The sequence below is a fragment of the Prionailurus viverrinus genome, chromosome C1 (genome assembly GCF_022837055.1).
Source record: "Prionailurus viverrinus isolate Anna chromosome C1, UM_Priviv_1.0, whole genome shotgun sequence".
Classification (NCBI taxonomy): Eukaryota; Metazoa; Chordata; class Mammalia; order Carnivora; family Felidae; genus Prionailurus; species Prionailurus viverrinus.
The window spans coordinates 65912999-65927063 of record NC_062568.1 but is presented as its reverse complement, the minus strand read 5'-3'; the positions used below and the strand labels follow the sequence as shown (position 1 = coordinate 65927063).

General features: G+C 33.2%; 1 protein-coding gene across 3 annotated transcripts in view; it reads left to right on the top strand.

Moving 5' to 3' along the window:
* SLC4A10 (solute carrier family 4 member 10) overlaps positions 1-14065 on the top strand; it is a 212870-nt gene that overhangs the window by 92781 nt on the left and 106024 nt on the right. For all 3 annotated transcript variants that reach the window (XM_047870584.1, XM_047870583.1, XM_047870585.1), the window contains one exon: positions 5479-5667. In XM_047870584.1, coding sequence (XP_047726540.1) covers positions 5479-5667 — 189 coding nt within the window. The remainder of the gene's footprint in view (positions 1-5478; positions 5668-14065) is intronic.

Genomic DNA, 14065 nt, shown 5'->3' with positions numbered 1-14065 from the left:
AATTCATCAGTGAAGTCATTTGATCCTGAACTTTTGTTCACTAGAAGTTTTCTTTTTAATACTGATTCACTGTCCTTACTAGTAATCAGTATATTTAGATTATCTATTTCCTCATGATTCAGTCTTGAAAGGTTGTGGGTTTCTAGGAATTTATCCAATTCTTCTAGATTGTTGAATTTGTTGGTGTAGATTCATAGTAGTTGCTTATGATCTTTTGTATTTCTGTGGTATCAGTTGTAACTTCTCTTTTATTTCTGGTTTTATTTGCATTTTCCTTTTTTTAAACAAAATTTGATGTGTCTGGTTAAGGATTTGTCATTTTTGTTTATCTTTTCAAAGAACCAGCTTTTAATTTCATTTATCTTTTCTATTGTCTTTTTAGTCTCTATTTCATTTATCTTTGCTCTGATTTTTATTATTTCCTTCCTTCTACTAACTTGGGCTTCATTTGGTCTTCTTTTCTAGTGCCTTTAGATGTAAAGTTACTTATTTGAGATTTTTCTTGTGTCTTGAAGTAGACTTGTATCCCTGTGAACTTGTCTCATAACTGCCTTTGTTGCATTCCATAGATCTTTTAGATGTTTTCTTTTATTTCAAGTTTTTATTTAACTTCTAGTTAGTTAACATATATGGTAACATTAGCTTATTTGGTGTGTGTGCGTGTGTGCGCGCGCGCGCGTGTGTGTGTGTGTGTGTGTGTATTTAGATCACTCCTGATTGTGGGTTGCCCCTCTGGGGGTGGGGTGTTTGGTGAGAACATGTCTCTGCATCTCCTATCAGTCTTGATGTGGTGCGTTTATCCTTTGTTGTGGAACAGGTGTTCGGCTAGTTCTCAGGTTTTTTCACAGACTATTTTCCACATGTAGCTGTATATTTGTTTTGTCCATTCGAAGAGGTGAGTTCGGGTCTTCCTACCCCGTCATCTTGAATCTCCTCCTTTGAGTTTTCTGTTATTGATAAACCCAACTCTGCCTTCACTTGATATACCATTATAAAATAATTATGAATGTATTAAAACCACCCAAAGTCCAACCCTGGGACCCATAACCTACTTAAAGGAAATCTTACACTGGAAAATATTTACTGAGGGTCTCAATATTCTAATCAGTCCATTAGGTGCCTTATATATTTGGCATATGAGATAGATATTATCTCCATGTTACAAATAAGAACCCTGAGGTTATCCAACTTTATAAGATCACATAGCTAGAATGTGCTACAGTGACCCAAATCTGTTTCCTTAGTCCATTTCCCTTTTACACTGAAGTAAACATTGTTTGTAGGGGAGAATTATGCTAATATTGAATTTTTCGTTGTACTCAGTAGGATTGTGGAAGGCAATTCATTGTGATATGCTTGCTTTACTCCTTTTATAAAGAGTGCCTCAAAAAATTAAATAGTTAATATTTGATAATCTGGGAGCAGATTAATTATACTGAAGTTGTTGTTAAATTATGAATTTAGTTTTTAGAGCAGTTTTAGGTTCACAGAAAAATTGAGGGGAAGATACAGAGATTTCCCATAACCCCCTGAACTCACACATGCATAGCCTCCCTCGCTGTCAATATCCCTCACCAGAATGTTACGTTTGTTACAACTGATCAACCTACATGGACACGTCATTATCACATAAAGTCCATGCTTAACACTGGAATTCACTCTGAATGTTATACATTCTGAATGGATTTGGACAAAAGTATAATGATATGTATCCAGTATTATGATATCATACAGAATATTTTCACTGCCCTAAAAATCCTCCTGTTTCATGTATTTATCCCTTCCAAATCCCCTAGTTTTGAAAAAGGAGATACTTGTTCTTTTGTTGTTATTATGTGATTAATCAGTGTTCTTTAGTATTTTTTATTACCTAAAACTCCTCCTGCAAAAAATGAAAAAGTTATGAAATTGCTGATATCTGTTTTTGACTTACAAAATGGCAGTTTTATATGAGTCACTCTGATGCTAAGGTAAAACCTTGAAGTTTCTATTTATTCCTACTCCTACCCACTCTCACACAATTTGGTGTGTATCATTACAATATCCTTTCTCTGTATATGTGTATGTACCATAAATAGAATCATACAATATCAGTTCGTTTGCGACTTTGGTTGTTTCTTTAAAAACAGAATTGACTATGTTTTTTTTTTTTAAATTAAAACATTTACAAATTATTATTGAAGTGTAAAAAATTATTATTGAAGTATAATTGGCATATAATGTTATATTAGCTTCAGGTATACAACTTGATTCTGTAGTTCTATACATTACTCAATGCTCACCCCAATAAATGACTCACCATCTGTGCCTATACAATATTACACTAGTACTGACTATATTCCCTATGCTGTACTTTTCATCTCCATGACTTATTTTTTGTTTTAATTTTTTTAATGTTTATTTTTGAGAGAGAGAGACAGAGAGATAGAGCATGAGCAGGGGAGGGGCAGAGAGAGATACAGAATCCAAAACAGGCTCCAGGCTCTGAGCTGTCAGCACAGAGCCTGATGTGAGGCTCAAACTCACAAACCATGAAATCATAACCTGAGCTGAAGTCAGATGTTTAACCAGCTGAGCCACACAGGGACCTCCTCCATGAGTTATTTATTTTATAAGTGGAATTTTGTACCTCTTAATTTCCTTTATCTATTTCATTCCTCCTCCTACCTCCCTCCCTTCTGGCAACCACCAGTTTGTTCTCTATATTTAAGAGTCTGTTTTTCTGTTTGTTTGTTCATTTCTTTTGTTTTTTAGATTTCACGTGTAAGTGAAATCATATAGTATTTGCCTTTGTCTGACTTATCTCACTTAGCATAGTATCCTCTAGGTCCATCCATGTTATCACAAATGTTAGGATCCCATTCTTTTTTATTGCTAACATTCTGTTGTATATATGTATGTATATGCCACATCTTTATCCACTCATCTATTAATGGACACTAGTGCTGCAGTAGACATGGGGGAGCATTTATCTTTTTTTTTTTAATGTTTATTTACTTTTTGAGAGAGAGAAAGAGTGTGAGCAGGTGAGGGGCAGAGAGAGGGAATCCAAAGCAGACTCCAGGCTCTGAGCTGTCAGCACAGAGCCTGAGGCAGGGCTTCAACTCACAAACCACAGGATCATGACCTGAGCCAAAGTCTGTAGCTTAACTGACTGGGCCACCCAGGTGACCCTGGGGGCATTTATCTTCTTAAATTAATGTGTACATTTTCTTTGGGTGAATACCCAGTAGTGGACTAACTGGATCATATGGTAATTGCATTTTTAATTTTTTGAGGAACTCCATATAGTTTTCCACAGTGGCTGCACCAACTTCCATTCCCTGCAGCGGTGCACAAGGGTTCCCTTTTCTCCACGTTCTCTCCAACACTTGTAACTTCCTGTCATTTTTGATACTAGCAATTCTTACCGGTGTAAGGTGATAATTTATTTTGGTTTTGAGTTACATCTCCCGATGATTAGTGATGTTGAGCATCTTTTCACGTGCCCGTTGGCTACCTTTAGTCTTCTTTTAAAAAAATGTCTATTCAGGTGCTCTGCCCATTTTTTAATCAGGTTGTTTATTTTTTTGGTGTTGAGTTGTGTGAGATTGTAACATATTTTGGATATTAGCACCTTCTCAGATATATGATTTGCATATATTTTCTACCATTCAGGAGTGTCTCTTTTTATTTTGTTGATTTCCTTTGCTGCGCAGAAGCTTTTTCATTTGATATAGTCCCATTTGTTTATTTTTGCATTTGTTGCCATTGCTTCTGGAGCTCCAGTCAGGAGCTGCTTTGGAGGGGTGCCTGCAGAGGCAGGTGTGTTGAGTGGGGGTGGGTGTGCAGGAGAATGCTCAGGTGGGGCACACAGTGCTAACAAGGTAGATGGAGAGTGTAGAGCTGGCTCCCACAAATGTCCTGCTGTCTAGATGGGGGGTGGGGGGAGTGAAAGAGAAGTGGCACCTGCCAGAACTTTCGCTCCCAGTGAAATCTGTAGATCCCTACGCCTCTGGTACGTCGATAAATCTCCTTCACGTACACACCAGACAGTTTTCAAACTGCTGCTTCTGTGCTGTGTTTTCAGCGGAATTATTTAGTAAGCTGGCCCTTTAAGAGTAGGGACTACAGTTTCCTATTGCCTTAAGGCTCCCCTGGAGTTAAGCCTGTTAATTATGAAGCTCCTGGAATTAAGCCCTGCTGGTTTTCAGAGGCAGAGATTTTAAGGGAACTTTTCTTACCAGTGTGGGTCCTCATTGCCAGGACTGCCTGGGGGGTGGGGGGTCTGATCCTCTTGCATTTCCATGTTTGTGATGTCCAGTCCTATCTGTGATTAGTGCTGTTAGGGGTTTGGTTTCCAATCACATCTCTGCCTTTCTTACCCTTTTGTATATGGCCTTCTCTCTCTGACTAGCTGTGGAAGGCCTGTTCTGCCTGCCTTCAGGCCATTTTCAGTTCTGTAAATGTAGCTCTGATCCTCCTACTCCACCATCTACTCTCCTTCCTACAATGAGGTTCACTGAAGTGATCTTGGTATATTACCAAAAAACTTAAAATTCTGTTACTCATCTACTTATTTTATAGGTGTTTCTGACGCTACTATGATAAATATCAGTCTGCTTAATTATAGCCTCCGAAATCTCACCTTTATTCTTTGTTTTATGTTTATAGAAGACCTTTTAAATATAAACACATTTTCAAGGAAGGTGTGCCAGGATTGACTTAATATCCATGTGAAAGAGTTGTTTACTCTCCAAATGCAATGACTAGATAGCTGCCTAAGCCTCCCTGCCTCAGATTTTTACAGATGGACTTTTGTTTACCTAAAGAGGAAATACGGAAGTCATTTTCTGCTAGAAAAAGGGAGAAAAACCATATTAAAATATAAGTATAAAGCCACCTTACAATTTTATAGTTTTTTTGTGTTTATTTATTTTTGAGACAGAGACAGAGCATGAACAGGAGAGGGACAGAGAGGGAGACACAGAATCCGAAGCAGGCTCTAGGCTCTGAGCTGTTAGCACAGAGCCCGGCATGGGGCTTGAACTCACGAGCCGAGCCGAGCCGTGAGATCATGACATGAGCCGGGATCGGATGCTTAAGCGACTGAGCCACCCAGGCGCCCCTACAATTTTAAACATAGTAATTATATTGATACTACCACTGCTACTGTTTCCTCTCATCAGTGTGAATAATGGAGAATATAAAGTGCTTTGTTCTCAATACAACTATGTCCATTTAAACAATAATACTCCATTAAATTATTACATATTTAAATTGAACGGTTTATATTAAAATTTTTTTCCCAAGTCTTTTTGTGCAACATTTCAACAAAAAGAGGCAAGTTTCTGTTTGTAAGACCGTATCTAGAGATTCTTAAAGGAGTTCATTCTATTTTAAGATGAATAATATTATCTAGGGTGTGCATATTTGGACTCAGTGATTTGCTGCTTGCATACTATGCAGTGCTAATCTTTTCTTGCCTTTCCTCTTCAGACATGGTCCTTGACCAACAAGTAAGCTCAGGTCAGCTCAATGAAGACATACGTCACAGGGTCCATGAGGCACTGATGAAACAGCATCACCACCAGAATCAGAAAAAACTCACCAACAGAATTCCCATTGTTCGTTCCTTTGCTGATATTGGCAAGAAACAATCAGAACCCAATTCCATGGATAAAAATGGTAAATGTTTCTTTATTGTACTCTTTATGTTTATTATAGGTATCTGAAATTTCAAAGTGTCTCTAAATTCTTTAAAACGTATTTTATTTGAAAACATAGTTTTCAATTATTGTAGAATTATTTCTTTTATATATGTATAGAGATATATATACATATATCTCTATACATATATATATATATATATATATATATATATATATAGTCTGATTATCAAGCATCAAACTATAGAAATTTTAACAAAGAATTTAAGTTTCCTGAAATGCTCATGAAAGAACACAAAAGAACTTTTGTCTAATGAGAAGTTACGTACTCAAATGCAGTGAACGTTAAACCAAGCATCAGTTGTATCCCAATCAAAGTCTTAGTCCTTGTTCCACAACTTGAGAACGTAATGTAATGCTTTAAGTTATGGTTGTTTTGGTTAAAATGAATAATGATCACCAGTTATTGTTTGTGGAAAAAAGATATTGATTTCATGTTGTTCATAGTCGGCAAATTCCATGAGAGATTATGATTGAAAAGACCAGCTGGTGGCTCTGCATATATGAAGCCTGATTTCCAGCTCGTAGGCTCATTGCTCTTTGCTGTGCTATGTCCACACTGTCCATGGAGCCACATGTACTTACTATCCACTCACACCACAGAGATGACACCAACCACTGTTTTTTTAGCAATCATGCCTTACTCCTCGTAGTTTATGCTTGAAACTGTTTTCTCCTTCTTGTGTGGTTTGTTCTCTTCTTGCATCTATTTGAAACCTTCATCATTTGCACTAAGGAAGTTGCTTAGGAATCTCTTGTTGCATCCATCCTGGACATTAGTCTTGTGAAGGAAAATAAAGTTATCATGAGGATGATACGAATTTGTTAAATTTTCATCAGCTATAAAAGTTTCCAGCTTTAAAAGATAAAAAGTTAATGAAAAGTAATTTCAAATGCTTTACTAGACAGACTGATTGCTACAAATGCACTAAAGCACGTATATTACTGCATGGACTATTTTATGTCATTTCACTTCTACTTTCAAAAGCGTTAGTGATGCCTTAAATACAAATGCATGAGAATGAGTTCTCTCCACATTTTGATTTAAATAGGATTTTTAAACCAATTTTCCTACTACTGAATCAAACATATACTTATAAAAAATGCTATAATAAATCACTGAAGATGGTTAGATGTACTGTTGTTTCAGAGCATAGAACCAGTTCTTAATGGCAAAATGATTTTTGAAATACTTATTTGATTTTTAAAAGACGCTTCAATAACAATGTAGGTCATTGTCATTATAGAGCAGTCTGTAGTTGTGCATATACAGGTATCCCCTGCTTTCTAAAAGTTCCCATTATGCCACTTGACTTTTATGAAAGACTTACATTAGTGCCTGTTTTCACTAACCAAAAGAAATCCGAAGAGGATTTTGTTTTTACAAAAAAAGCTATTACTGTACTAATGTAGGTCTTAAAAGTGAAGTGGCATAAGGCAAACTTTCACAAAGTGGGGGATGCTCTTCATGCATTTTAGCTTATAAAAGGTTTCATAGGAACACTTTACTTTTGCATAGCGATGGAAACCTGTAAAAAGTTCAGTAAAGCTCTTTATGACATATACCAGCTTGTATTTGTAGATTTCACTGGGCATTTTGAGAATTTATAACTTACTTTGAATCATAGCACATATTTAAAATATATTCATATTCTAAATCATAATTTGCTTTAAAATATGTTATTCATAAAAATGACGAAATGAAGCTTTTATATTCTGAGGCAATCTAAATGTAGTACTTTTATTATGCTTATAATACTAGTACTTATTTCGGTGTGATGATATAAAAAAACAGATTCAGATATTTACTAATTTTCACATTGGGCTTATATCTACATGATTCTAAAGATCTTATTAAAATATTTCTGTGAACTAATTCTCTACCAATATAAGCACATTTTAAAAATTCTGCCTTCATTTCATTACTTTTAATAGAAATCATACCATAAAACATATGTCTATAAGAAGGACATGTGTTTATTTAAAAACTCAAGGCTTGTGGGCTGTGAACTAGCCATAATTTATATTTGAAATTTTCCTGGGGATAATGTTTACTATAAAATAATTTTATTGCATTTGTTCTTGGAGGGAAGAAGGTAATGACTTTACTGGATGATTAATTTATTGTAATATCATGTAGACTAGACACACTCCTTGTTACTGCTTTAAACTATAATTCTCTATAATTCTATAATCTATCTATAGACATATCTATATATATCTATAGATCTATCTACCTAGATAGATAGATTTGGAAGGATGGGATATGATATAGATAGATAGATCTATAGATATATATAGATATATAGAATTCTGTAATAGTTCTATAATGATAGAATTATAATCAAGAATTATAGCCTTGAATCACAAGTCCAAGTATAGACACAAAGGAATACAAAGTTTTCTGAAAGCCTACTTTTTGCCTTACTGAGGCAAATGCTTAGTTTTTCTGAAAACTAAAATATGAGTAGTTCTGAAGTGATTCTGTCACTGTCTGTATAATCAGCCTTTATCTAAAACACATAGAGATCTCTCTGAGGCACACATTAGGGTAATAAAAACTTAGAAACATTTCTTTTTTTTTTTTAAACATTTCTAATAAGATTCATATACCCAATTAAGTATTGTTGTAAAGTATGCTGTCAGAAATGGTTTTCTAAGCCTGGGCTTATAACACCTCCTTGTGACTCTGTTTTGCTTCTTCATACACTTTGCATAATTATGTGTGTTGAGAATTCTGAAAATATGTATAGACTTCACCAATTTAGAAATAAATCTCCTATCCAGAAGTGAAAAAAAGTGTGAAAGACCTTTATTACTAAGGTTCTCAATCTACTTAGGAACTCTAAAAACTGACAAATTCTAGATAAACAAATCGAAATTCATAGCCATAAATATAGATTTGACATTATTTCAACATATGCAAAAGGGATTTATTTTTTTGTGCAGTAGTACAGAGAGATGCAAAACGATTTCAAGAAATCCAAAAGGGTGAAAATAATATTCTTATTATTAAGAAAAAAATCTCTTCAGCAGGGAATTGCTTGTAAAAAGATTGACTTTTCTTTTTAAGATTATAGAATAGGAAGTAAATGGAAAGCGGCTTTTATAGAAACTTGAAAACAAACGTTTTCCTTCGCCATCATAGGGATAGAAATAAGCCCCCTCTTATTTAATATACTTTCACTTTTGAGGCAAAACAGTTGAAATTCCCTCAAAAATGAGCTGATATTTATGTAAAGAAGTCTAAACGAGTCATATTAGATAAGGTTTCTGCTGCCTTAATTGACTTTTCCTTGAGCATATTACCTTGGTAGTAATCCCAAGGGTTAATTAAATTCAGTATTTCAGTCTGAGTTTCATGTGTGGATCTTCCCCATGTCATAGATTTAATTTGCAAGATAGTGATTTCCCAGCTCCTCTCTTCCCCAAGTCTGCACTATTTTGTTCATAACTTTTTTTTAGAGATTTGTGATAATTTGTCGGTCTCACCTCTAAATATGTTAGCTTTACTTTTTTGTGTAATTTTTTTCTTGGTGTTTTGCACATTCTCTTAAGGGCCAAGATACAGGATGCTATGGATCCACCATGCATTTTAATGCCACCATGCTGTGTTTAACTTTCACTTTTCATTAAGCATCAAAACTGTGAGAATTAAATGTCTGATTCTGATGTTTCAATAAAAAGTGACAGTTACATTTGGCAAAACAACAGCAAAAAATAATAGAAAAATAATATCTTCTTTAACATTAAAACCCTGAAAAAGATATGGGTAGAAAGTACTCAGAGTAAATATATCAAGAATACTCAAAGAATTCCTTGAAACCAGAAGGACTTTCTAAAAATAAAAATAAGACTTTTGTATTAAATGCTCTGCAAAGTAAAAATATCAGGATATATATTTATCATTTAGGTCATGCATTTGGTTACATTTTGAGACATTTGGATTACAAATTTAATATCGAGTATTATTACCCTACTGATAACATTTACATTTTTAAAAATAATTTGAGACTCTTAGTTTGCTCAGGTGTAGGCTTTTCTCATTCCACTGTGTTCTACTAATAATCTAACTCTATTTCTTTTCCTTAATATATCTTTTCTCCCCCCCATTATGAATACTTTCCAGTTGTATCTTTTATTTAGGATCTCAAAAGGAGTTACAGAGCAGAGGGTCTCTGACTTACTTTCAAAACCATAAATGACTGGAGAACATTTAGATTTGGAAGGATGGGATATGAGTTGATTCTTTAGGCCTGCATAGATTCCAGCTCTCAAAATAATGTACACCTGTGTATTGTGAATGATTTTTATTTATGGCTTTTGGAAACCAGTTTTATTGCCTTATAATCTCTTCTTTTTCCAAATGCTGTACTTTTTATTTTCATACATATAATGCTATTATGTGTTTAGATATTTATATGCTTTCATGTTTTTTAAATACTGTGGTCTCATATGTAAGATACCAACAATTTTAAAATTATATCTCATAATGTTCTATCTTTGAAGAAAAAAAAACTAGACCTATAATTCTTACACTTGATCTTAGCCAAAAGACCAAGAAGCGATAGACTTATAATTCTTAGAATTACTTGAGATAAAACATGTTGAAGATTTATGTAGGTGACAGAAGTAAGCATTGTATAATAAAGATATTTTCCATTGTTCCAAAAAAAAAAATCAAGGTGACTGGACACAGTGATGGTTCTGTTAAGAGGCTATATTGCTACTGAGTTTTGAAACATCGAGAGTTGATATTAACAGCAAAAATATATCTAATATGATGTGTTTAAATTTGTTCTTTCTTATGTTAATTATTTTCAGGCATACTAATTTTTCTCGAAGTTTAATTATGTGCATACTTTTTATGTTTTTGAAATGTAGCTCACCTAATCAACATTTTCTAAATATTTAGCCTTTCTTTCTTCATGTTTTCTATTCCCATGAATAAATGTATTGTTACACATGTATGTAACTTTGTCATTCATCTTTATATTTCTTTATTTTGCTCTGTCTTGTGTCTGTCTCTAACAGGCTCATCTCATCTCTGTACCTCCCTCATCTCCTACCCCTTGGGTACTCTAAATGCGTTGAAGGTTTCTGAGGTAGTGTAAATCAGCTTGGTCTCTAGGTTAATAGTAACGTACCTTTATGTCTTCATCCCAGTTTCCTTCAATACACATGAGTTTCAGTGGATTAAGCAGTAGCAAATAATGGTATACTTGAGCAATGTATTATTCTCCTCTTGATTTGAATTTGGCCACGTAGAAATGTAAAAGTTGCTGTTTGACAATACTTACATACATAATTTATTTAAAGAAGAAGAAAGGTAAGGGATTAACTGAGTTAATATAATGCTTAACAGATATTTTGAGAATGTATTTTACAGTTGTGTTTCCATAATGAGATAGTTTAATGACAGTGACATCCCTCGAAGTTTAAAAAAAATGGTACTTTTGATATAATCTCATGTTCCTTCCTCACAACTTTATGAAGAGGGAAATGACTATGCCAGTCTCACAATGGACTTAATGAAAAATTTATGAAGTAACAAGTAGAAAGGCAGAGCTTTCATTTTCTAATTAGTAGTTACTTGAATTACTCTCAGTTTTCTCCTAAGCTTGTCCCACATCTTTTACACTTTACCTTGGAAAAATTCATGGTCTATAACCACTTGTTATCTGGCTGATATATGCTCCCTCATGGAAGCCCAGAGGAAAAAATGAATTCATGACTCAAAGGAAAATTAATTCAAGCAGTTGCTAAAATGAGTACTACGTACTATGCACTTTAATTAATAAGATGTATGACAAATATTAAAATTTTGGATTTAAGTGGTGAACTAGTTGAGTTTAAAAGCCTAGAAAAATAAACATATATAGGATGAAGTTAGGTGTCTGAAATGTTTACATTGAAATAGTCATGACCATTCCCTAGTTAATACTAATGGTGTCCACTTTTCATTAGTTTTTGGATAATTTATTCTAAATATAATTAGGTTATGAGTCAATAAATGTCTCCTTTTTTTGGATAGTCATCTTCATGCCTCAAAACTATTGACGTAATTATAATAACAGATGTGATTAAATATGGCAATGACATTTATTTATAGGATACATTAATGTGGATAGTGGTCAATGGGCAAAATGAAGGTAATATTAAGAAATAGACAAAAACATGTATGTTCGCAAGCATTGTGGCATTGTGATTAGAAAAAGCATCATAAAAAAATAGCATTCATAAAGCTTCCACACACATATGTGAGTGCTAATCCTAACTTTATACGATTTTTTTCCTGGCAGTGAAAATATCCTAGCAAATTCTTTGTTATTTTTTTAGAAAACATTTTCACTCTTGGTTGAAGGTACAGTCCTCTACCTGAAAATTGTCATTCTGTGAATTACTATTGTTTGAAACATCAGAGAGAAAATAAGGAATGCCCTTTCAAAACCTCTGATTTTTCTTATATAACAGTATTTAAGTTAATAAAAGTTGTCTTGAAATCCAAGCCCTCCCCCTTCTTCTGAAAGTCAACAATTGTTGGAATAAAGTAAAGAGATCATTGTTTACAAAGATAAAGACTATAGTTATAGAATTTATTTTGATTTATGGAATTTTTGGTCATCCAATAGACTATGATTCATAATTTGTTATATATATATATATATATATATATATATATATATTGGGGAATATAGATGGATCTAGATATAGAACAATATTTTAAGCCCCTTAAAGGCTTCTCTCTTTTCAAAATAACCCAAACTAAACTTGTCATTTTAATTTTTAAATAATAATATCTATACAAATTTTGCATCCTGCCAAGTTTTCAGATACTGCCTTGAAGATAAACATATTTAATGTCTATTGTTTCAGTTTAACAAATTAACATACATATTAAGAAAAAAATTTGGAGTTCTCTTTAAACTTTGCAGGACTGATGATGTGATTAAATATATTTATTACTAATATTTACTACTATTATTTAACTATTACCTCTGAAATGTAAAATATATCAAATTTGTGGTTTATATTTCTATATCATAGGCCAGTAGTTTCTATGCCTTTTTCCTGTGTCAGCATACATTCTGTACACATCTGTAGAATCTAGAACTTGCAAGAAATTTCCTGTCATCATCTACTCTGTCTCCTGCTAATTAAAACTGTCCACTAGGTCATTATCCATATCACTTCAAATAGTCATAGAAATAGAACTCGAATCTCTTCCTGATTACCACCTTTATGAGATAATATTTTGTAAAATTTTCATCACCTTAGAACAAGAATAGCATAGAGAACAATGAATCTCAAAATGTTAATATTTATAAGAGGAAATACTAGTGCCCATGTTTAAAAGATATCACATGAGCTGGAGTTAATTTATAAAATATTCTGCTTTTAAAGTATATATGTGAAAACATAGGCCATCCAGTTTATTCAGATATTAAGTTACGGCGCACTGTCTATCCCATAAAATCTCTTGAAGTTGGTGACTTCGCATTGGTTGACTCTCTTTTTGCATGTATTTACTGATCGAATTAAATAATTGTCCCTCCATGTAGTTTTAAACCACATGAAATAAATTATTATAAGAAAGCTGATATATGTTTATTTAATTTTTCCATGCCTTGAGTGTCACCACTCAATTTTATACAACATTCAGTAAATTTAGGTTTAAATACATCTAATGTTCTAATTCATGAAAATATGGAGAAATGATGTGAAACTGGTGATTGAAGACATCTGTTAGCACAAATGCATTATGTAAAAGGTTTTTTAAGATTATGGTTATTATTTTGAGAATGATAAATGAAATGGCTGCTAATGAAAAGTTCACAGTCATAGCTGCACAGTGCAGTTAGAAATGGGAGAATGAAAATAATTGATGCAGCTTAAGTCTGTTGTTTCTCTGAAGTTCCTATTTTTCTTGGAATATGATATAATCAGAATGTGCACACATAGTTTGAGGTAAATTCACTTGAAAATTCATTTTTAAAATATTCACCAAACATATTATTTTACTTTGTTTAGCGAAAGCAGAGAAATATTTAAGTTTTGGAAGAATCTTAAGTCCATTACTTTCTGGCAATATAACAATTTTAAAATAAAAAAAAAATTGTACCTATTAATAAATGACCACTGCCTGAGAGCCTTAACAGTTCCCAAAACAAAATTATAGTAATATTTGAAAGTAAATTATTAGTATTTTAAGTCACACTTGGTAATTTCTAGGTAACGAGGAGTAAGTGGGATTTCAGGAGAGAGTTTAAAGAAAAGGTCCTATTTGTATATATACTAGGAGTTTAAAGAAGTCCAGATAAGCACAGACTCTAGTAACTAGAAAAGATGAGAGTAAA